At 46.5% G+C, this 24,584-nt stretch overlaps 2 protein-coding genes across 2 annotated transcripts; both read left to right on the plus strand.

The window, feature by feature from the left end:
- Positions 1 to 13,035: 13,035 nt before the first annotated feature.
- Positions 13,036 to 18,019, plus strand: LOC123427147 (hydroxycinnamoyltransferase 1). The gene is made up of 3 exons (XM_045111120.1): positions 13,036 to 13,167; positions 13,304 to 13,720; positions 16,936 to 18,019. The coding sequence occupies exons 2-3, from the start codon at positions 13,304 to 13,306 to the stop codon at positions 17,833 to 17,835; spliced, it is 1,317 nt and encodes a 438-aa protein (XP_044967055.1). The 5' UTR covers positions 13,036 to 13,167; the 3' UTR covers positions 17,836 to 18,019.
- A 2,600-nt stretch (positions 18,020 to 20,619) lies between these two features.
- LOC123430485 (probable protein phosphatase 2C 42) lies at positions 20,620 to 24,083 on the plus strand. Its single transcript, XM_045114354.1, has 12 exons — positions 20,620 to 20,799; positions 21,099 to 21,234; positions 21,393 to 21,525; positions 21,605 to 21,674; positions 21,836 to 21,941; positions 22,112 to 22,241; positions 22,334 to 22,450; positions 22,559 to 22,694; positions 22,769 to 22,845; positions 22,928 to 22,980; positions 23,408 to 23,462; positions 23,570 to 24,083. The coding sequence occupies exons 2-12, from the start codon at positions 21,215 to 21,217 to the stop codon at positions 23,831 to 23,833; spliced, it is 1,161 nt and encodes a 386-aa protein (XP_044970289.1). The 5' UTR covers positions 20,620 to 20,799; positions 21,099 to 21,214; the 3' UTR covers positions 23,834 to 24,083.
- Positions 24,084 to 24,584: the final 501 nt, after the last annotated feature.

Consider the following 24,584-nt stretch of genomic DNA (forward strand, 5'->3'; position numbering starts at 1 on the left):
TACTTTTCCCGGGATATTATTTTGTCGTCACTGTACAACAGCGGTCCAAAACATCAGCTGAAAGGTCACTGTCACTGACGCAACGGGTACTTTTCCTGTTTGAAGCGGAGGAAGTAGAGGAGACTCTACTTCAGTACGCGATAAACAAATTAACCATACTGCATGACAGGGACGGGGGGCGAAAAGGAAAAGCGAGAGGGAAACAAGTCATGAAATCACCATGACGGCCGTATTGGCTCTAGGTGCACTTGCTCCCTCATGAACAGTAAATTTAAAAATATATAATTAATAAATTTAAAAATTCTTTGTTAGATGTTCTTATCAGGGTAACAAGTATGGTCTACACTCAAAATGCTCAATGTTTTTCCCTAAAAAATTGCAGGTAGCATTTGAGTGTGACAATGAATACATCTATTTTTCAAATAAAAAATCGATATTTGCAAAAACATTTTGTGAGTGCAGAAACATATGCTTTTAAGAGTCGAATTCAATTCTGTGTTTGGTAATTCCATACTACTAACTCTTTTTTGTTACTTAATTATAGTCCACGCTAAACTCGTTGTGGGAGAATTAGACATCTGGCTATTCCTTGGATCGTGATCATTACTACTAGTAATGACAGCGAGGGATGCAGAACGATGCCCGATCCGCCTCGCTTCATAGTCTCGCAGAACGATGACAGTGAGGGGTCAAGTTAATTGCATTCGACTCGCTTGGATTTAGTTCACTTTGAACTAATTTCATGTTTATGCGGGTTCATGCAGGATGCCCGCTTGCATCTATCCCCACTGACAACCATATAAGGGCTACTTGTAGGAGGGATGTGATGAAGAACTCATGTCGGACGTTGACACTAATATCTTGTAAGAAAATCTGGTTCTTAACTAAAATGTACTCTACTCCCTCCGTTCCTAAATATAAGTCTTTTTGATATTTCACTAGGGGACTACACACGGAGCAAAATTAATGAATCTATATTTCAAAATATGTTTATATACATCCATATGTAGCCCCCTATGAAAACTTCTAAAAAGACTTATATTTAGGAACGGAGGGAGTAGTAATTTTGTTGGTACTATCTGGCCTTTGTTGGAAATGGATATTCATTTTGACATGGCACTTTTGTCATCATAATGTTTTTTTACTGTTATTATAACTCATAAAGAAGGGCGGACAGCTACATGTTTATCCTAAATTAATTAATTGTTTTTTTGGTAAATTGACATAAGCTCCTCAAAATAAGGCGTAATTAGCATGCACACATTTCTAAGCTGGTGGCCAAGCATACAAAACGTCAAGATTCATAAGGCCAACTCCAACCGTCAATCCTAAACGGACGTCTGTTTGTTTGGATTTCATCCATTTGAAACGGTAAAACAAACACCATTTCCGGTTTGGGCAGTCGGCCAGCCGGAGCACCCAACGTGCGATCGGATTGCACTAAAAAGTCGGCCACACATTTTCGTAACATAAACAAAACTTAATTAAACATTACTAAAATGCCACCACCGCCATGGCCAAAAGTCCGCAACAGTCCCGACGCTTAAGTAAACATTACTTACCATAAAAAGACCGCAATGCCACCATCGCCGTTGATGCCAGTGCCATCTTCACGCGTCCTCGTCGGTGTCATCCATGGTGAGGTCGACATGCGGCGGATGCGTCCATAGGTGGGTAGGTGGCACCAGCGGTGGCTGCATGGCCGGAGGCGCATGCACCACCTCCGCCTGTGGCGAGGAAGGGTCGGGCGACTGTGGTAATGTGGGCACCCAAGGGTCGGCACCCACCCAGTCGGCCATCTCCGCCGTCGTGGGTGACATGGTCCACCTCTAGCCGACCATACGTGGGTTCCACACGCCGGTGGGGGGATCCTCCATGACCTCCTCATTGACGATGGTGGGGGGATCCTCCACGACCATCTCCAGCTCCGGGATGGCGATGTTGTCGGCTGCGGAGAGGACCATCATCTCCTCGAGGCCCTGCCATTGGATTCATCGTGTGTGTGAATGGAGTCCTCCATCACCTGCCTCGTGAGATCCTCTTCCTTGTCGGTGGTCATCGGAGCGGGTTGTGGTTGTGGGGACGACAATGGTGAAGGAGTGGGCGTGAGGCCGCGAACCAGCCTACGCCCGCGCGGATGTTGTGGGTTGGGAGCATGGACGTCGAACAGAGCTCTATGGGCGACTAACAAAATATGACTACCACCACAGGTCGTGCTCATCACAAAACCGGGTATCGCATAAAGGTGAATCTAGGGCATACATGCAGTCGTTAAAGAGGTCCGGCGGCAGGTGGGCGCAGTGGTGGTGGATCTCCTCGCAACGGGCGTGCCCGCTCGCTGGGATCGGTGGAATCGGCACCCGATCCACAAAGAGGTGCCAGTTATTGGGGAGGTGCTCGTCCGTCCACGGCAACGGCTTGCCCATCTCCTAATAACGCTTGCATATCTCTGCCTTCACATATGGCCACATGCGAGGAGCGCCGACGGCGGCGAGATGTGTAACGATGGAAGTGGGGTGGAGGAGGAGTTGTTGTGGCGGCTGGAGGACGACCAGGCCTCGTGGTCATGCTTTCCCTTGAAGCTGGTGATCCAATGCCATCTCATCTCAACGACGGTGAGGTGGAGGAGAGGAGGCGGTCGGATCTAGGGTTTGGCATGTCGGGCTTCGAGGAGGCAGGAGGGCTCGATAATGGAAGTTGTGGAGTCACCCGTCCACGACTTCCACATTAAGAAGGACGACGACCGGAGCGACTCGGTGTCTGACAGGAAGGGCCACCCCGTGCATGCGTCATAAATGCGGACGGTGGGAGGTAGGTGGGCGGTTGTCACGCTGGCCCAAGGCGGACACGGAGCGGTTGCGTGGGCGTCGTTCGGTGTCCATCTAGATGCAAACCAGCTCGCGCATGTTTGCGCGAGAAATGCGGCGGGCCAAACATCAAACGGACCCAAAATGCCGTTGTGGTTGCATGTTGAGTCGTGCGTCTGTTCGTTTGGGCAAAAACAAACAAACCATGACCAGATGGGATCGTGCGTTGGAGTTGACCTAAACATAACTGAGATGCTAAATCTCAGTCGGGGTGAGACTTTGCAAAGTCTCAGTCGACACCCACATCCTTTGGATTGTTAGATGCTTTAGGATTCGTGTAACTGCTTTACCCATTGGTTTTGTTTTTTCTGTTTTTATGGGCTGCGCTCTGTCCTTTTGTTTTTCGTTGTCGAGGGTAGTTAGCGTGAGACAAGGTTGGTCCCTTTTTCATCGTTTGTTTCAGGTTTCTCTTAAGAATAATTTTGTGTTGCAAATTAAAACACTTGAGGCTTAGGAGCGAAAATTTATAGGGCGTCTTTGGTGTTGCTTCTTTTAGGTGACCTCTATTTTGCTATTTGTTTTACAGAATACTTTTCATACATATAAAATGCACGTGATTTTTGATGTAACCAGCCATATTAGAGTGGCAAATTGTCATCCTATACTTTTATTTTCAGTAATTTATCCAAATAGTAAGCATGCACATGCACGTCTCAAACAAAATGAGGTCATATGGTATCATAGTAAAATAATTTCTGATTTTTTTTCAGACGGATATAAAATGTTATCATGTCACTTAAATTGTATTTTTAAAATTGTAACATATTTGTGATCCAACAAATATATCATAATCTATAGTAAAACATATTTGAGTTTTTTTACCGAGCCATTTATCGGTGTCTTATATAAAACAACATGAGAACATGTGTAACATACGATCCAGAAACATGTGTCCGCACAAAATTCACGATCACATAATAATTGTATTATAATTGTTAGAGAAATATATTTTAAAAACCAGGACTAAGCACGTCTTGATCGTCCATCTTTTGAAGCAATGAAAATCCATCTATAGACGCGATCTATGATGCTTCCTTCAATGTATGGGATATTGTTTTGAGATTCATTTTTTCATACTTTAAAATATGCACCAAAAATCGCTTCCTCGGTTCAAAACAATCCTACATATGCATTAGACAACATTGTTATAACAAGTTTGGATGTGCAATGTGTATACAAATAAGCATGGTGTAAATATTCACGTGGGTTATAGGAAAATATAGCTTTCCATCGCACAATGAGTGCATGTAGTTAAAAACAAAATACCCCGACAAGGCACTGCATGTATGAAATAAACACATAATGTGCGTTGAATGAATGAATTATTTAATGTTATAATGCATTAAAAAGATTCATACCAGTGTGAGTTTGTTGGAACAATCGGAACTATACATTCCCATTTAGAGATATCGTCCTTGAATGCAGGGTTTGCAACTTGGAGTGCGATGTTTAGGTTACTGACCACGGTTTTAAGTATATTCTTCTTCAAAGTAGGTATTGGTATCGGATCAAAAATTAAGATAACTTTTTTTATCTTGATCCAAGACAAACATTAGAAATAGCCCAAAAATATCCCAAGGCAATAAAATCTGCAATGATGTATACATTTATAAATACATGAAATATTAATTAAAACCAAATAAACCACTACTATAAACGAAAAATTAAAATCTTATCATATCACACTGTGAGATATGATACTCATTGTTGTCAGGCCAGCTATGAAACAATTATTTGAACGTAGCACTGTCCATATTTTCATGATGACTTGGGTCTCGTGCATAGTGGAACATGGACTAAAATAAAAATAAGAAAACAATAGTGCTATGAGAAAAAAATATGTAATATGTAATTATAGTAACTTACACAAAAGTTTAGATCTATGTAGTGAGATGGAATGTCTGTGAGAAGCTGGACTTCGTGGCGCGCTAGTATCCGCACAGTCATGTTAAAGCAAACAATGTTTATATATTCATCATTGTTTAATATGTTTTTTATTTGTCTCAACTTTAAGCTGATAGGGTAAGGATCAGAGCTTTTGACCCATTCGCTCCTGTAAAATTAAAATTTTGTCAATTATAATGACATCAGAGTAAATTATTAGAATACAAAATGAACTAAAATAACATGGCTTACTCTAGTAAAGCGTCATCATCAACCATACTGATGAACAAGCACAGTTCGTCTATTAAGTCGTTGTTTGTTGGGTGAACAAGCACATTTCGTCTATTAAGTCGTCGTTTGTCGGGTTGACTGAAAGGATATATGACCGTGAGATGAGCTCAACATCTAATGATGTATTCGATGTTTTGAGATTGTGAGGGGATCTATCCAGGATTATATAATCTGTGGGATCTATATTGTTTTCGTCATCTTCCATGTTTCAATTTCTTATATTATCATCATTCAAATCCGAGTTCACTAAAATGACAGTTAGTTTTATTCTAAAATCTGTCATATGATCCTATTAAAGTAGAAATAAGAGTTAAATAATGATACAACATAGAATAAGTATTACATAAAATTCACGTGCGTATGAGTGTCACAAATCATTTCCAGCGAAGCACTCCATAAAATTTATCATCCACAGTTTACTAAAAAATGTTTTTATAGAAGATAAACGCTACTCGGGCTTCGAGGAGGCAGGAGGGCTCAAAAATGGAAGTTGTGGACTCACCCGTCCACGACTTCCACATTAAAAAGGATGACGACCGGAGCGACTCGGTGTCTGACAGGCAGGGCCACCTGTGCATGCATCATAAATGCGGACGATGGGAGGTAGGTGGGCGGTTGTCACGCTGGCACGAGGCGGACGCGGGGCGATTGCGTGGACGTGGTTCGGTGTCCGTCTAGACGCAAACCAGCTGGCGCATGTTTGCGTCAGAAATGCGGCGGGCCAAACGTCAAACGGATCAAAAATACGGTTGTGGTTGCGTGTTGAGTCGTGGCGTGTGTCCGTTTGAATAAAAACAAACAAACCCGGACCAAATGGGGTCGTGCGTAGGAGTTGACCTAAACATAACGGAGATGCTAAATCTCAGTCGGGTGAGACTTTGCAAAGTCTCAGTGGACACCCACATCCTTTGGATTGTTAGATGCTTTACGATCCGTGCAACTCCTTTACCCATTGGTTTTGTTTTTTCTGTTCTTTATGAGCTGCCCTCTGTCCTTTTGTTTTTCGTTGTCGGGGGTAGTTAGTGTGAGACAAGGTTGGACCCTTTTTCATCGTTTGTTTCAGGTTTCTCTTAAAAGTAATTTTGTGTTGCAAATTAAAACACTTGAGGCTTAGGAGCGAAAATTTATAGGGCGTCTTTGGTGTTGCTTCTTTTAGGTGACCTCTATTTTGCTATTTGTTTTACAGAATACTTTTCATACATATAAAGTGCACGTGATTTTTGGTGTAACGAGCCATATTAGAGTGGTAAACTTGTCATCCTGTATTTTTATTTTCAGTAATTTATCCAATATGAGTAATTTTATACATGTTTATTTTCCTTCTGTTGTAGTTATACTTCTTTTTGGCTTACACATTTATTATAAATTGTTTTAAAAATGCATATAATAATAAACAATAATGCATATTTTCTTTTATTTATTTTATTTCTTCGCGGTTGTACTCATTGTAGACTAAAGTTCTACTCCCGTGGGGTTGGGATGATGATTGGGCCATCTTTGGCTCGTTTCGGTGTTTATAGTAGTCGATGGATTGTCTACATGCATGGATGTAATTTTTCTTATTATTGATTTCATTTTATACTGCCATGATTTTTTATGAATAGATGTATGTTTTTCCCGCAAGAAAGGTGTCATGTACTTCTTTTGTTGGCTACAGTTGTTTTACAAATTGGTTAATGGCGTCGAAGAAGAAGCAGAATGCAACTAAAGATAGGGTTGGCTATGTTTTTTAAAAGATCTCTTTTGTAAAATTAAACTTCTACTAACTTTTCGCGCGTCCTCATATAATGAACCTTATGTTGGTAAAAATTAAACTTTTACTAACTATTTGTTTTTGTCTACATGTAGCATATTTGTAACGCTTAAGATGCGGTCCTATCTTTATTTTGGCGCGAGGGCCTCCACAGAGATAGAAATACATCTCGTCATTTCGCAAAAATGAATATCGTTACAAGTACATGTACTGAAAAGATGAGTATAAGGAGTTGGCTTACACTCGCCACAAGCTACATCAGAGTCACATCAGCACAATACATACAATCACCATGACGAAAATAAACGATAAAAGAACGACGTCCGTCCTTACTATCCCAGGCTATCGGCCTAGAACCCATCCTAGATTGATGAAGAAGAAGAAGAAGAAACTCCAAATAGCACGATCAGCATGCTCACGTCAAAGTAACTCTTTACCTGTATCTGCAACTAGTTTTGTAGTAATCTCTGAGCCACAGGGACTCAGCAATCTCATTTCCAAAGGTATCAAGACTAGCAAAACTTAATGAGTGATGTATGGTTAAGTGGTGAGGCTGCAGCAAGCGACCAAACATTTATTTGAGGTGACTAACTTATGAATACAAGAATAAGAGGGTAGTGATCTACGCATAGCGGACGCGAACTAATAATGATCAAATGAATGATTCTGAACACCTACTTACGTCAGACATAACTCCACAGTGTCCTCGATCGGGAAGGAGCTCATGAAAGAGACAGTCACGGTTACACACTCAGTTGGCAAGTTTTAATTAGGTTTACTTCAAGTTATCTAGAACCGGATGTTAAACAAAGTTTCCACGTTCCCACATAACCACGGGCACGGCTTTCCGAAAGATTTAACCCTATAGGGGTGCTCCAACTAGTCCATCACAAACTACCACACGTTGCGACGAAATGACCTCGATCAGAGAAACTCGTGGTCTCCTCGGGTTCCTATTGGAAAACCTCAACCTCGAGACAACCCAAAGCATCCTCAGAAACCCTCGCACAAGACGCTCGAGAAAGGTAAAACAAGTCCAGCAAGGCCGTCCGATGTGCCGACAATCCCGATAAGAACCACGTATCTCGTTCTCACGGCACAATCAAATGAGCGCAACGTACAGTGGCCTGATAGAAATCACCCGAGTTGCCCCGGGTTGGCCCCGCACACGACTCTATTTAGGACCAACACCATCAGCACTGGCCCTCCCTGTATTATGTTGAATTACTCCTCGGGTTCATGACGCCCTATGTTTTCAGTATTAACATAATTATTATGTTGGGAAAATATAGTACCAATGTTGGGCCTTGCCAGATGAGCTTTATCCCAAAACGAGAATCTAGGGGGTCCCCATAACAACCCCAAGAATGTTAGGAGCGCACATATATGTAACATAACACGAGTAGCCGAAACTAAGGCGACAAAGGTGGAACAAAACACCAGGCTAGAAAGACCGAACCTTCCATCTTTTACCAAGTATATAGGTGCATTAAATTAAATAGCATTAAATATGGTGATATAATAAGGAACTCATGTTATCACATGGAAGCAACTGCACCTGCAACTAGCAACACTATCTAATGGTTAAGCAAGCGGTAACATAGCCGATCAGTGGTTTGCTAGGTTGTAGAAAGGTTGAAGGTTTTCATGACAATGTTGGGAGGCTGATATTTAACACGTGGTAGGCAGCGAGACATAACAGTAGAAATGAAACAACTAGTATGGTGATGATAGTAATGATATCTGGGGAGATGTTCATCTTGGCTGAGATCCCGCTTAGAAGAAGAACGACTCTGTGAAGCAGACGAACCGACATAGTCGAACGGATCCTCACATTCTGACACGCTTGCGGAACTCTATCGAGATGAAGCAAACCGTAAACAAGAATCAACACACGATATTCACAACGGCACGGGCATGCTATGATGCAACACATATGATGCATGATCAGTTTAAAATATGCAAGGCATGACATGACAATTCACTGAGTCAAACGCTACACATTAAGTGAAGTTCAATATGCAACGAGTTGCATATTGACGAAATTCCACATTTAATTATTTAGTTCACTCATGTTTATTTGCACGGCAATATTAAATATTGTTAAACATGGCAAGGGGTGAAGCACAAATTAAACTACCTATCTAGGCATTTTAAATGAGGTCGAAAACGACATATAGCATCTCCGAAATGACCCACGGGTTAACTTTGAAATCTGTCCAGATTTGTCCTAATCACATTTTATGTTTGTTAAACGGCAAAACAAAGTGATTCACGTGATTCTACTCGTCGTTCTAATCCATCTTCATATATGGCTCATCTCCAACGAAGCTATGGTTAAATAACTACGACCTAAACCATTTCTATCACGCCGACACGCAAACCAATGCAAACAACATTTTAAGCAGCTTTAAATATGCATGAGAGTTGGAAAATATTAATGTACGCAAAATTCTACATGTTCTGCATATATAATTTATCGCGATCCGACGCACGGTTTAAAAGTTGTGGCATATTTAATATACGCAATTAATCTGTAATTCAGAATACCTTGGGAAATTAACTAAGACCACAACAGGAAAAAAATGACAACGAGCCGAATCTAGATCTAGCCCAATAACAAAACAGCGCACGGGGGGCTCACCCATGGGCTTCGGCCCAAGCGAAGAGGAGGCAGGCCGGGGCAGAGGCGGGGCTGGCCCGGCGAGCTAGGGAGGCGGCTTGGAGCTGGGCCGGCTGCAAGGGGCGACTGGGCCTGGCTCGGCGCCTGGGACATAGCGAGCCGAGGCGCTGTGCGTCATCTCCTCCCGTGCTCCTCACGGGCACGAGCCATGGCGGCGGCGCAAAGTCAATGCGGGATGCGAGTGGCTGCACGGTGTCCTAGAGGCAGAGGCGTCGGATCTGGGGCGGGGCTGCCCGGATCCATCCATTCCCGGCGACAGACGGCTCCGGCAACGAACTCCATGGCAGCGGCGCACATGGCACCTACGGGAGAGAGAGAGGACCGAAGTGAGGAAGAAGAATAACTAGAGGAAGAAGGAAGGCAGAGACAGGGGATTCGGGCCTGGCGAGACGACTGCTCTAGCGACGTCGGGGCTCCAGCGGCCGATGCGAGGATGGGGCGCTCAGGAGGAGCGAGGGCAGAGGCGAGCGAGCGTGCCTCGGCCCAGATCGGGTCGCAGCGGGCTGAATCTCGGCCCGAGCGGACCGCGACAGCTGGGAAGGAGAGAGGGGGGCGAGGGGCGAGGTGGCGGCCTCCTATTGGCCGCGGCTGGTGGCTACGGCGGCTGGGGAGCTGGCTGGCGACGACAAGTGGCACGGTGGAGGAGGAGAGGCGCGGAATTTGAGGCTAGAGGTTGGTGGAGGCTAGGTTTTTCCCAAAATGGACGTGGGAAGCTGCTATATATAGCAGATTGGCTAGGGTTTGAGGGTTTTTGCCCATTTCGAGTCGTACGATCTCGATCGAACGGCTCCGGATGTGGGGATGGTGTTGATGGGCTAGGTGGGCTGTGTAATCATGATGGGCTGAGAGAAGAGAGGGGTTTGCGACCCGGCACTAGACTTTTTAAACACCGAAAAATGTCCCACGATAAACCGATGACGGTGCCGCTACGGGCGATCGTTCAGGTATCAAACGGACTCCGATTGCGATTAAATTTGGCAGGAGGCCTACCTACACCATATTAAGACCGCACTCCAAGTTTTAACCCAATCCGAAAATATTTTAAACACACTTTAAAAAACAAGAATTTTAACAATGTCGCGGGCGCGTGCGTGTGTGGTTGGGCTCAAAACGGACAACGACAAATAAAGAGAGAACCGACAACTAATAACGTATGCAAGTTTTGAAAACCGGCGGCAACAGAATGCCGATGCAATGCTGATGATGCGATTGATGCGATGATGAATGCGACAAACAATCTAATCACACGATGGCAACAGAATAAAAGGGGAATCTTCTGGAGCGTCGATCTCGGGCTGTCACAATATTTGACCCTCATGTCTAAGTGCACAAGTTGCAAGCACGCAACATGCCCAATGCACAACTATATGGGTGGCAACCTTTTTTAGATCAACATGTGACGCGACCTTAGGAGGCACTAGTTAGACATTTCTCTTTTCTTTTCTTTTGTTATTATTCCATTGCACTAAATAATACTCCAATACAATCTTCAAGCGAGGGTGTCTTTTTACTCGAGTTGCATGTTCATCCTTGATATGAAATCCCTGCTACCGATGGCAGTTGCATCTCCTCCCTCGACATGCAATTGCCCCCACGTGTGTGTTGTGTGTGTGCGCGCGCGCGCACCGCTAGGGAAGAACCTAACACCGATGATTTTCATTCCTTTTGTTTTTATCTCCCACCACACAAGACAATATCCCAAGACGACCCCCCTCGCCGCATACGACGGAATTTTCCTCCTTCTTCCGTTGCCATCGGCGCTCGCCCATTGCATGTCCACTCATTGACACTCAACTACTCCCGACGAGTTGCATGTTCATCATCCACACGCAACAACCCCCAAGTGTGTGTGTGTGTGCCCCACGTGCTGTGTTTAATGTCGGCCCATTCATGAACGGACATGTGATCGGGGTAGGTTTCTCGGCTTACAAGTGGGTTTAATTAAGGCGTTTGAATGTAGCGAGGAGGCGTGTTCAGTTGGACGTGCAGCGGGCGGCGTCCTCGGTCGACGGGTCGCTTCAATGATGAATGTAGTGAGAGGTCGTGTCCGCCTAGAGCCGTCTTCAACGTCGTGCTGCCACATGACTGACACTTGGGTCCAGAGAGGATCCCAGTGCCCGTGTGTCATCGTCGACGCGGGCGTACGCAAAGGAGGTGAGGTGCCGGCGGCAGCAGCTGACACCTGAGCGGAAGTTTAACCCCGCCTACGCAGCACACTCTCCTAATTAGGAGGTCTGGTTTGCGCTTGAGCATGAGGAGCATCACATGCGCGACGTCTGTGAGGTCTGGGCTGGCGCCCCACCGCCCCTCGTCGTGCGTGACGAGGACCAGGAGGCGGAGGCCACCTACCGGTAGGCGCTGGCAGTTGCCTTTCGTGAGAGCGAGGAGGAAAAGCGACGCAAGGAGGAAGATGAGGAGGCGGCTTACACGACGCGCCTCGCGGAGGCCGTGGCACTCTACACTGTCGATGAGTGTGTTGTGCCGCTGCTGGCCCTGCCATCTCCAGCCAAGCCCGAGCCGGTGCTCACCCTAGGGTAGACGTACTGTGGGACGGTGTAGTACGTGAGTGGGTCAACGCGCCACCATCTGGTTAGGGGTGACGCCGGCGCAGGAGCGGCTTTACTTGGAGCACTGGTGACAACCACGACTGACGGAGGAGGGCCTTGAGGGTCGACGACTCGAGGAGTTGGTGCCCAAGCCGAGGCGGAGGAGAAGGAGCGCCGCACCAGAGCCCAGCTAGCGACGGTGCAACCACCGACGGGCGACGTCGTAGCCACCGACGGGCGACTCGTTGCCTGTGAGACGACGTTTTCCTGGGCTGGCCTTCGTCGACCTCATCGATCACGGTGATAACGACAAGAAGGACGCCTAAAGCAACCTGTCTCTAGTTTTTTTTTATTTAATTTAATGTTTTTAATTAATGTATTATGAATTCGTGGACTATCGCTGGCCGTTAAGGCCGATATTAATGTTCAATTAACGGTTTTATTTTTAAATAGTAATGCTGCTTTTTTATGCGCCGTCTTAAAAATTGGCCATGACAGCGTGGATGTGTTGATCTATTTTAAAAAAACGAACATAAATATTCGATCCAAATAGATAAAATACGGACAAAATTCTTGCTCTAAGTACGGTTTGCCACGGTTGCGTGAGTTGCGCCGCGGAGACGGAGCGGTGGCGTGTGTGAAGCAGCCAATCATGTCCATACCCATTTGGGAGGCGCCGTTTTTAACCATTTCATCCATCCATGATTCATTCACCCCGACCTGCGTGTGCGTGGCGACAGTCAAACATGCCCCGTATGTCTGTCTGGCCGGCCCTCCGCTCCGCCGCACCGCCCCCTCCCGCGCTACGCGGAGAGCGCGCCTAGTGTCAGGCGGGGCGGTGAGCCGTGTCCATCTGCCAAACAATCCCACCCCGCCTGCCTGCCTGCCTGCTGCCTCTCCTCCCTCCCCCTCCGTCCCCGTCCCCGTCCCCATCCCACCAACTCTCCACCCATCGCCGCAACACAGCACAGCACAGCACAGCCCAGCCGCCCGCACGGGGCCTATATAAGCCGCTCCACCCCCAACTCGCCCACCAGCTGCTCTCCACCAAGAGCTGCTGCTACTACCATCCAACCGTCCCGTCGCCTTTGCCGACGCCGCCGCCGCAGATCTGATCCGCCCTCCGTCCTTCCGTCTTCCAAGGTCAGTATCCGCTCCGTCCCCCCCCCCCCCCCCCCCCCCCCGGCGCGCGCGCGCGTGCTTTTTGTCTGCCTGTTCCGTTTCCCCCCTTCCGTTTCGCTCACGGGCTGTTTGCTTGTTCCCCGGAATGCGGCGGCAGATGGCGATCACGGTGAGGCGGTCGACGATGGTGCGCCCGGCGGTGGAGAGGCCGCGGGAGCGGCTCTGGAACTCCAACCTCGACCTCGTGGTCCCGCGCTTCCACACGCCCAGCGTCTACTTCTACCGCCGCCCCGAGGCGGGCGCCGACGGCTTCTTCGACGCCGACCGGATGCGCCTCGCGCTGGCCGACGCGCTCGTGCCCTTCTACCCGATGGCCGGCCGCCTCGCGCGCGACGAGGACGGCAGGGTCGAGATCGACTGCAGCGGGGAAGGGGTGCTCTTCGTCGAGGCCGACGCGCCCACCGCCACCGTCGACGACTACGGCGACTTCGCGCCCACCATGGACCTCAAGCGCCTCATCCCGCCCGTGGACTACACCGACGACATATCCTCCTTCCCGCTCCTCGTGCTTCAGGTGACCTCAATTTCTATCTCGTACTAGTACTACTACCGGCTACAATTAGACCCGGGATGAGAACGGAAGGGACCAGTGTGTGGCTCCAATTTTAGCGGACCATAGCCTCTGCTTCCTGATTGGATTTGGACACCTCATACTTTTGACCCTTGTTTGGATGTGTTGAATTGATCGTCAGCTCTTCGTTGTGGGGAGCTTAGAAGCGGTCAACCTTACCCTGTTCTAGGATGTGTTAATTTGGTCCCCTGTTCGTTGTGGGAAGCACGAAAGCGGACCACCTTATTCTGTTCTAGCTTGGCCTTTATTAACTGTATATGTACGACTCTGTAGTTGCAGCTTGCATCCCGCCAGTTTTTGTTCTATTGTGAGTGGGTGTTCACATTCACTAGATAAATTCTACTGCCAACAAACTGATTTGTCAGGCAAGTGACCTTATACATTTCATGAAAACAAAGTCCTGCCAACTCAAGAAATTATCGGTAGACCTCCTCTTTTGTATCAGAAGTACTCCCTCCGTCGGGAAATACTTGTCCTAGAAATGAATATAATGGATGTATCTATAATTAAAATAAGTCTAGATACATTCATCTCTGGGACAAGTATTTCCGGACGGAGGGAGTAATTGGCATGCTGCTAAAGTTATGCAATGCATATTGTGAGTTTGGCTTATTTTGTGTCTGTATTAGTATTGGATACTAGTAGGGCCTTATGACTCATTCGGGGTTGACGGGTCAAACTCTTTAAGTTTCCAACTGTTAACCATCTGCCCCAGATATAGACACTAGACAGAATAGACTTATTGAAGGTGATATTGACATGCCCAAATGTTAGGGTTGGACCGTCCTGTTTGAGAACTGGACCCTCTGGCTTGTTGAACCTTCTGAGTCATTCCTTTGATGGAGATTGGAGGCGCAATTCAGGTCATGGGCCCACCTTCTAGTGATCTTTGTCACCTGCCATTTCATGCCAGAATAATAGGCTGGGATTGGCTAGGTTTAGCACCACCATTATCTCAAATTTGATTGTGCAGAAGGACTTAGTAGTGCGCACTGAAAGTGATAGTAGCAACCATTGACTTTCAGATCCTATGGAACAACGGTGAGCCAACTTGAGAGTTATGAGCCACTAACCCTTTATCTTTAGAAGTAAATATCCTAATAATTAGCTGTCAAAAAAATTCGTAATAATTGTTGAACAGGCTAGTGATATTCTTTGTAACTGAATTCTTCACATGCTACAGTACAGAACACAAAGCTGAACCACAACTGGCCATGTTACTGAATCCTAGTTTGTGCTGAGCTTGCAATTTCTTTATTCACTTGCTTGTTGGCAACATACAGAATATTATTGCTTTGGGTGCACACAACTTGTCGGTGCATGAGTACCTAACTGAAGCATGTTCCATGTGATAACCTCTATTTTATTTATAATAACCTACCACTATTTACATATCCAGTTTCTTCCAAAATTTTGAAATTATATATGCATAAATAATTAGGTGTCAGGTTGACTTTTAGCATCGCTGCATGTACGCCAACTTGATGTTTATCATGTTGTTTATGCAAAAGCAAGGCTTATACAACAAAAATTCTAGTTATGAATTGAGGTAATCTAACTGGGGATCTCTTTAAAGCAGGCTTTTAAAGAATTGGGAACTGAGAACAGATGAACTAGAGGATTTTCCATCTCAAAAGAAAGAGTAACAAATGTATATAACTAACCAATAAGTATACTACAGAGGATAAATATCATCTTGACTTCTTGAGTAAACTAAACTGCAACAGTTCTCTTTAATCAAAGCTGAACCATTTCCTAGTTTTAGACTGTTATATGCGAAACAATAATTAATTACGTGTATATGGTTTTAATCACCAAATTTATGGAGAAAGCTACCCCACATCATGGATTACGGGTTGAAGGACTAGTCAAGACTAATCGGTAGACTAGTCTCTGAGTCGCAATTCCAGGGCCGACTACACTTCAGTGTTGACTAGTCTATGAGTCACAACTTCAGTGTCGACTTGTTACGAGTAGTCATGATTAGTCTATGAGTCTTAACCTCGGAACGACTCGTCAACTCGTAAACCTTGCCCCCACATAGCCTCAGTTTTATTGTTGAGCTAATATCAAAGCTGCACCAACACCAAGTACTTACGGTTGGTGTTGTTAGTTTGCCCACTTCCAACTTCATATGAAAAGGGGCTGCTGATTCTTACTTGATTGCATCCTATCTTAAAAGGGTTGATAGTACCACCCAGATCAACGAGGTGCATCTGTGAGCTTATGAAGAGTAGCCAGATCAGAAGTAACTTCTGCGGGCCCAGGATTGGCTGGGGTGTTACAATTTGTCCCACTGAATCTACAATCTTGTAGTTCTTTGTTAGTAACTCGTTTGGAACTTGAATAATAATTTTGTGATCATATGCATCTTCTCATAGATATGATGCCCATGTTATGTATAGAAGGAAGTTATTCACAAGTTTTCTACTACTATGTTGATGAGATGGAGGAAGAATATACTGCTAAAACTTGAAGCTGTAATATAGCAGATCCTCTACTCATGCACAAGGAAGCAACCTGTAGAGCGATTTATAGTTACACAACGGGTGCCTAGTTGGAACTTTACAATTACCGTATCTGAAGATTGGCATGAGCCTATTGCTTTTCCACACACGCTATACCATGTTCTTATACCTGATAGTATTGCGTAGTTTAGACATTAGGAGTTGCGTTGGTTCTCAGATGCAATTGTTTCCTTTTCTCTTTTGCGGGGAAGATGCAATTGTTTCGATGTTGATAACCTCATTGGGTAGCTGATCATATAGTGGGCAAGCTCACGTTATCTGTACAGTGATTTACTATTTGCCACCTAAACCGAGGCAGTACAGTGGGTCGAACTTTTAAGTTTTACTCTTTGAAGTCAACGTGCTAGTTCAGATAAACAACTATTATATCCTACTGGATGTTAAAAGCTAAATTATGCCATGTAGTTCATTTCAGATGTTCAGGCCAATCCTTCCGGTAGGCTATAGTTGAAGCAGCTTTCTGATTCATTTGTATCCTGTTTCATATATTTGTCTTAGCGTCTTGCCTCAGCTATCTATTGATTGATAGAAGCTGCAGCTGGAATATGCATTCTGCTCACCTCATTCTAATAAAGAAAGTTGTGAAACATATCAAGAGGCTAATTCTCCTCGATTTTGATTTTACTCCAGGTGACCTACTTCAAGTGTGGGGGCGTCTCCCTTGGTGTGGGAATGCAACACCATGTTGCTGACGGCATGTCTGGTTTGCACTTCATCAACTCGTGGTCTGACCTCTGCCGTGGAGTTAAAATCGCAGTCATGCCCTTCATCGACCGCACTCTCGTCCGTGCTCGTGATCCGCCGACTCCATCTTACCCGCATGTTGAGTATCAGCCTGCCCCAGCCATGCTGTCGTCCGTGCCTCAGGCTCTCGGTGGCAAGCCAGTGCCGCCTCCTACTGCTGTGGACATCTTCAAGCTCACCCGCTCAGAGCTTGGCCGCCTGCGTTCACAGCTCCCCACAGGTGAAGGTGCGCCACGGTTCAGCACGTATGCAGTGCTAGCTGCACATGTCTGGCGCTGCGTCTCCCTTGCGCGCAACCTGGCTCCGGAACAGCCCACCAAGCTGTATTGCGCCACCGATGGGCGACAACGGCTGCAGCCCCCGCTGCCAGAAGGTTACTTTGGGAATGTCATCTTCACCGCCACCCCGCTCGCCGAGGCAGGCAAGGTTACGAGCGGGCTGGCGGAAGGAGCAGCGGTCATCCAGGGAGCGCTAGACAGGATGACTGGCGACTACTGCCAATCAGCCCTGGACTACCTGGAGATGCAGCCGGACCTGTCAGCATTGGTCCGTGGAGCACACACTTTCCGGTGCCCCAACCTCGGCCTCACCAGCTGGGTGCGCCTGCCGATCCACGACGCCGATTTTGGCTGGGGGAGGCCGGTGTTCATGGGTCCTGGCGGCATCGCGTACGAGGGGCTGGCGTTCGTCCTCCCGAGCGCGAGCAAGGACGGCAGCCTGTCCATCGCCATCTCGTTGCAGGCGGAGCACATGGAGAAGTTCCGGAAGCTGATCCTCGATGTGTAGATAGACCGCCGTTTAGAGAGAAGTTTTACAGGGCAACAAAGCTTCAGGTTGCGCCGAACGTTTTTCTGGGGGGGTATATATATGCCTGGAGTTTCAAATTAACACATACTGGAGTTTATACAGTGGACAGAACATAATCTTATTCTTGTGGGATATCAATAATGAATTTATGTTTTTTTGTGTATGGAGAAGTTAACAGTGGAGTGTGGGAGGGCCTGTTGTCGTGGCAACCGAAGCCCCCAAACGTGAGACTGCATCATGTCTCGGTTCATTCTGGCATTTGCCCTGGACTGGGTTTTTCCTTCTGAGACAGCAGGCTGTTATTTTCTTTAACTCACCATTGCCCCACTGCAAATTATGATTAGGATCAGCTAGAGTCCACACGCGCAAATTATGATTAGGATCAGCTAGAGTCCACACGCACCAAGACATGGTACACTAATAAGAAGTGCCTCCACGAATCATCAGATCTGCGGAGGCATGTGTTGACGATGAAGTGGGTCAGTAGTTGGCAGAGTTGTTGCGCCAAGCGCCATAAGAAAATTTCAGCTTGGAAGGGACTTGCATCGAGCACATTTTAGTCCAAGCCTTTTGGTCTCTATCTTAGTTGGAGGAATCAGTATTTTCCCTCGAGCCAAGCCTCCCGCCGGTGTTTCGTAGCAACAAGCATGCGGGTAAAAACATCTCCAGCCGTTGGAGCCCCAAGAACATCATCAACCAAAAAAGTTGATGTCTTGGAAGGCCAAATGCTTCATCCGACGGAATAAGGTGCATGGAGAGGGCATCTTTCCAATCACATTCCATCCCAACCCAAAGTTTGTGAGAAAAATGATTAAGTGGGTCAAGAAAAAAGACATGTGGAGAGACACGTTTCGTCGAAACTTTCGCGGCGCCCTCAAGAGCCCCAGCGCACTAGGTTTCGTCTGGATTTGTCTTGGCTATTTTGACGTCCTGAGGCGTTGGGGCGTGGATGGATCGTCTTTCGATCAAAAACCGTCCCCGAACCTAATACCGAACCTAAAAAAGATATCCTTGGGGGTATCCTCGGGGCAGGTGGAGATGCTTTAAGCCGTCCGGACCGAAAAAACTTCTTTATTATCGTAATTCCAAGACTAAAAGTCATCCATCCGGTATATTACGGGATTGAAAGGATTACCTCAGCATCAACACCGGTAAAAGTTTGTTGCACCTTTTCTCAATCCCAAATTCTTATTTTTGCAGCTGAGTTCAGTTACAAACCGTGTACGATAATCTAAGATAACCCATAACATTTCAAAAGACCGGTCTGATAGAAATATGGCACTCTTCCGTATAAGGAGGTCCTGGCCTCCTTTCATATGTAAGGTGTAACTAAAATCACTAGCACTATTCAAGGTCAGATTCCTGACATTCCACCCCCTAGGAAAACCCTCCTAGGATGGCATGGACCCTAACTCTAACATCATTTGTTAGCAGTCCAAATCCAGTTTTCGGTCCATCTGCATATATCCAGACATTTTCGGTGCGCATCGAACACTTTACTATAAACAAAGAGCCCACAACATCTTGAAAGACCGGTCTGATAGAAGTGTGGCACTCCCGTTATAAAGAGGTCCTAGCAGCACTGTCCAAAGTCAGGTTCCTGACAAGTAATGGGGCGCATGTTATAATCTTTGAGAAGCCAATTCTAAATCTATTAGCTGTTTTTATGGACGAGTCGATGAGCTAGAGTATCCCTTCTTGAATAATAGACCTTCAGATCTGAGATGACAAAGGCTTTTTTGCATGGTTATATGTGTCTCATTTAAATCATAAAGACATTATACAAGTCACGCAGGCATCGACGTGAGAAAACTAAAAAACTAGCAAAATGCCCCCCCCCTTCCACAAAAAACACCACTCAAGAAGAAAAATTACAATTAAGACCGACAAATCTCTTGAGCTTGAAAATTGCGCACACCACCTACATCGGTGCCACCACAACAACCACAAAAAATAAAATAACGGATCACCTCCATATTCGAGCTCAATGCGTCTCCATCGTTGATATGTGGCTTTATGGACCTTTAAGATGGCTCACCAAAGGCAAAGCTATTGCTCAGACTGGGACAACACCATGTACAAGACATCGAAATTCAAATATGGCATCCCGCATGACTAAGACGTAGGAGGAGCAAACCATGTCTACTAGCCACGAACCACGAACCCGACACATGATCCTTAATCTTTCAGATGCCACTGATGCAGACAACAATTAGAATCCGCTTCCGGATTACCCTCAAGCTAGAGAACACAAGTCCACCAAAAAAATGTTGCCGCCGTCATGACCGTCACTAATTGGATAGATTGGTTTCCAAATCCATCCCTAACCGTAGGGAGCAATCACCTTGTTGGAAAAGGACCTGAAACTTCTATATCCAGCGTCGGCATCGCTGTCGCCAAGGGCAAGGCAATAAACAACCCAAAATCAACTACTAGGACCTAAAACCTAAAGCTACACAATCTATATGTGTGAATCCGATGATCCCTCATCACCGGCGACCTCGGTCGTCGATAGAGGGAGCCGCCGGAGGACGGCGGCGAAATAAAAAACTGTTGGCCGCTGGTGAAGAAAAGCAATATCTGGTGGTGGAGACGTAACTCAACTTTTAAAAAGTTACGTCTTCACCAGATTGAGACGGCGAGTTGCCCAATTCAGCTTCCAATAAATCCGTTTCACGCGTACGCGACAGAGCAGTGAAACCCCTGTGGGGGTACATACATGTAACAGGCAACGGAGAGGTCCGTGCGGGTCCAACAAAGGAGCCGATCGCAAGTGCCACGCGATCCGGGGGCGCAGATCGTTTTGTGTCTGCTCCTCCGCCACTTGTCTCCACCAGGGCACTCGGCCGGCTCCTCTGATCGCCGGCCGCCTCTGATCGCCGCCGTCCCCGCCTTGCCTCCCGCCGGTCGCCGCTCTCCCGCACCGCCGGATCATCCTCCAAGGTACGAACGCGCAATGCGGAATGCCAGCGCCCTAGTTACTCGTGTGCCGGGAAAAGGTTAGGGATCCAACATTCCGACGACGTGCAATGCAATGCCATTGCCAAACATTGGCGCTTGATTACATCATACTATTTCATTTCATCCTTGATCGCCCGTCGTCGTCTCTTTGTTTGGCCCCTCAAATGTCCGAATCGTGCCTCCGAATTTGAGCTTTTCGATCGAGCGTTGCCTGAAATGTTTTTTTCCAAGTCTCCTCCGGCCGCCATTGCAGACCTGATGGATGCATTTGGTGTCAGCAGGTGCAGGTACAACCGGCCTGGCCTCCTCCCGGAATCTCCCTGGCTCTGCCTGCTGCGCCATCGTGCATGCGTCGCAGACGGAGAAAGAGGAAGGAAGCAGCGGCCACCACCAAGCCATGACCATGAAGAACGCGTGGTGATGTCTCGTTTGCATTTTGTTCAATGCTTTCTGGTATCTATTTATGCCATCTGCATGCGTCTCACTCACCATCGGTTTGCTCTCGAGTGTGTTGCCATGTTCTTCCTTATTACTCCTGCAAGATTTTTCATATCCATACTGCTGTGATCTTTCAGGCAGGCAAACTCCGCCATGAGCACAATCAGCAGGGAGCCGGTGCTGTCGAAGACCACCGAGAGGGGGGAGAACGACAGGCTCGAGTACGCGGTGTCATCCATGCAAGGTTACCGTGCCAACATGGAAGATGCTGTGAGTAATAACCATCCTGATACATGGTTTATCTTTGGCGAAATGCCAAAGCCTAACTCCTGATCTTCTTATTCTCTAGCATGCAGCTGTTGAAGATCTTGATGTTTCCACCGCCACATCGTTCTTTGGTGTTTATGATGGGCATGGAGGTTGGCACTCACTATTCAGTCCCATCCACTTATGAGAAAAACAGAATTCAAATATATGCACGATACAGATTCAGCTCCTAGAATTCACAGAAATCATTTTCCATCCTGTCCTTTTTGCAATCAGTGCCATTTACTACCATCTCAAATATTTCTTGTTACAGGACCTGCTGTATCGATGTACTGTGCGAAACACTTCCATCTTGAGGTCCAGAAGCATCCACACTTCAATGACAGTCTGCGTATTGCGGTGGAGAGCGCGTTCTTCAGGTTAATTATTAGCTAAGCAATTCATGCATTCTATTTGTTTATCGAGGCTACGCGGTTCCTCACGGACTTTTCTGCCGATACTACGATATTGTCTTGCTCATTGTGGTGCCTTTCTCTTCACACATGCTTGTGTCACATCTGTAATCGCTGTTGCTACTTGACTGTTGCAGAATGGATCAGATGATGATGACAGAGGAGGGACGGAGGGAATTATATGAGTATAGCCCTGCTAATAATAATGCCAATGCGAATTCGACTGTCAAGGATATGTTGCTCAGTTGTGCTTGTGTAAATTTGAAGGTGATGTCTCATTTTATTTTTTTCACATCCCCTCCAGTTATTTGTTATGAAAACACCTATTGTTTACTTCAGCTTGAGTTATTTGTCTGCAGAAACGCCCCGGGCCAGCAGATGTAGGAAGTACCGCTTGTGTGGCTCTCATTAGAGACAACCAGATCATTGTTGGGAATGCTGGTGATTGTCGTTGCGTAATCTCAAGGAATGGTCAGGTACTTCTCTTGTTGGTGTCTGGCTGGTACCCGATCAGCGCGATATTTTTTATGGCTGTGACCTCTAATGGTGTAATGGTACCTGGTTTATGTTTGTTGTTTTCTAAGGCAACTGTTTTGACCAACGATCACAAACCAAGTGTGCCGGCTGAAAAACGGAGAATAGAGAACGCGGGGCGTTCCGTAACAGTTACTGGGGGAGCCGGTCGTATCGACGGTGGAATTGCGGTCTCAAGATCGATCGGTACAGTAATACCTTGTATTTTGAGAGGCTACGCAATAATCATACATTGTGATTGATATCTGGCTTACTTGCAGGTGATATGAGGTACAAAAGCAATAGTCGGCTGACCCCTGCATTACAAGCACTGACTTGTTCTCCTGAGATTCGACTAGTGAGTTACTGAATTGTCATAAAAATCTGTATGTTTGTCCTACTGGATACGGTCTAACGGAAAATGACCCTTTTGCTGTTAGGAAAACATAACTGCTGAAACTGAGTTCCTTGTTATGGCCTGTGATGGAGTATGGTAAGTCCCCAACTAAATTATACTGCTCAATTATTGTTTGTTCCAATGTCATGACAATTAGTCTTGACAGTCGTGTTTCTCTGGAGACATGGTAGTCTTTACAAAGGTGTTTCGTGGATTTCGGTTCAGTTAAATTTAGTTTGTTTTGGGCTAAGCTACATCATCACCATATACATATTGTCTTTGTATGATTTGCCGAAGGTGCAGAATACCGGAGTCTTTGCTGATCCCTTGTTGTGCTATTACTTCATAATTGTTCCAGAAATATAGTAATTTGATTGCATCAATATGAATTTGGCCTGGTCAGTTGGTTGGAAAAGGATAATGAATAATGATTGACTAATCTTTGTAAAGAACCTACTCTGAAGAACCTGGATCTTACGCTTTTTGCTCCATCTGAATTCACACACCTCTTCATATTTTGTAGGGACGTCGTGCTAACCCAGGGTCTGGTTGAAATTATACGAAAGAACATGAAATCTGTGAGCATTTCTTCTTGTTTCACCAGCATGTCTGCCTGTTTAGCTCATTAAATTCCCCTTTAACTTGACATATATATTGCTGTGACCAACACACATACATATTCCAGGGGATGGACCTGGGGAAGAACTGCGAGGCCATCCTCGACATGTGTGTAGAACCACCGCAACCGTCGGTCGACAACATGACCATCCTGCTGGTTCGGTTCAAGCACAAGGAGGCAGCGGCAGCAGCAGCGGCACCCGACCCATCCAGAGCCGACGATGGCAAGCACAAGAGCAAAGCCTCCGTGGAACTTGGGGTGACAGACAACCTCAACAAGGCCGCGCCGCCTACTGCAAGTGCAAGAGCAAAGCCCCGCAGAAGCTTCTGAATCCTATGAGCCATGCAGTCGTCACAGAGTTAGTGGTCTCCTTTGACTTGATTTTGCTAGGATGATTCCACATGAGTTAGAAGTTTGTCAGTGCCGGGGACGGAGGCTTGGCTTGTGAAGAGACGCTTTGATGCTCGCATGTTTCAGTTTTTACATTTTTTGGTTCTCTTTTTGACTTGAAGATGATGGCATAATTCTTTTGAAATGACTGATTGATTCCGTGCTAATACTCTTTAATACTTCGTTCCAACGAAAAAAGATTCTGGAAAAGAAATAGCAACCAAACGATTGTTGCAGTGGACACTGCTGTGGTTGCAGTTGGCAGCTAATGTTGCAGAAAAATGAGGAGGTGGCCACAGAAGACAGCTTCACAACTCTGCAATTTGCAACTCCACTAGTTCCTCCGAACTGCGGTTTCGTGATGACTGCAACTAGAGAAATCCATGTATACTGTAAATCAAAAGCTTTCCCAAGGATAAACGCAGCAGCGATCCTGGATTGTTCTCGTGACGATGGAATGCAGGAGCGAGGCACGAGCCAGTCGTCCCGATCGAGCACGATCTCCGCATCCGTGCGCGCGCGGTCAGCGGCGGCTGGATCGAGCGCGCTTCCGCGGCGGGCCCTCGATGAGGTCGCCGACGCGCTTCCGGTCCTCGTCGCCGTACCAGCCTTCGTCCGCCTCGTCCATGTCGGGGCCGCTGGAATCCTCCTCGTCGGAGATGCAAGGCGGCGGCGGCGGAGGGGCCGCCAC

The sequence above is a fragment of the Hordeum vulgare genome, chromosome 2H (assembly GCF_904849725.1).
Source record: "Hordeum vulgare subsp. vulgare chromosome 2H, MorexV3_pseudomolecules_assembly, whole genome shotgun sequence".
In the NCBI taxonomy this organism is placed as follows: domain Eukaryota; kingdom Viridiplantae; phylum Streptophyta; class Magnoliopsida; order Poales; family Poaceae; genus Hordeum; species Hordeum vulgare.

Excerpts from the sequence above, each read along its gene's own strand:
- LOC123427147 (XM_045111120.1), top strand. The coding sequence starts at position 13,304 with ATGGCGATCACGGTGAGGCGGTCGACGATGGTGCGCCCGGCGGTGGAG. Across the intron at positions 13,721-16,935 it reads TCCCGCTCCTCGTGCTTCAG|GTGACCTACTTCAAGTGTGG; the intron begins GTGACCTCAATT and ends ATTTTACTCCAG.
- LOC123430485 (XM_045114354.1), top strand. The coding sequence starts at position 21,215 with ATGACCATGAAGAACGCGTG. Across the intron at positions 21,526-21,604 it reads GTGCCAACATGGAAGATGCT|CATGCAGCTGTTGAAGATCT; the intron begins GTGAGTAATAAC and ends CTTATTCTCTAG. Across the intron at positions 23,463-23,569 it reads TACGAAAGAACATGAAATCT|GGGATGGACCTGGGGAAGAA; the intron begins GTGAGCATTTCT and ends TACATATTCCAG.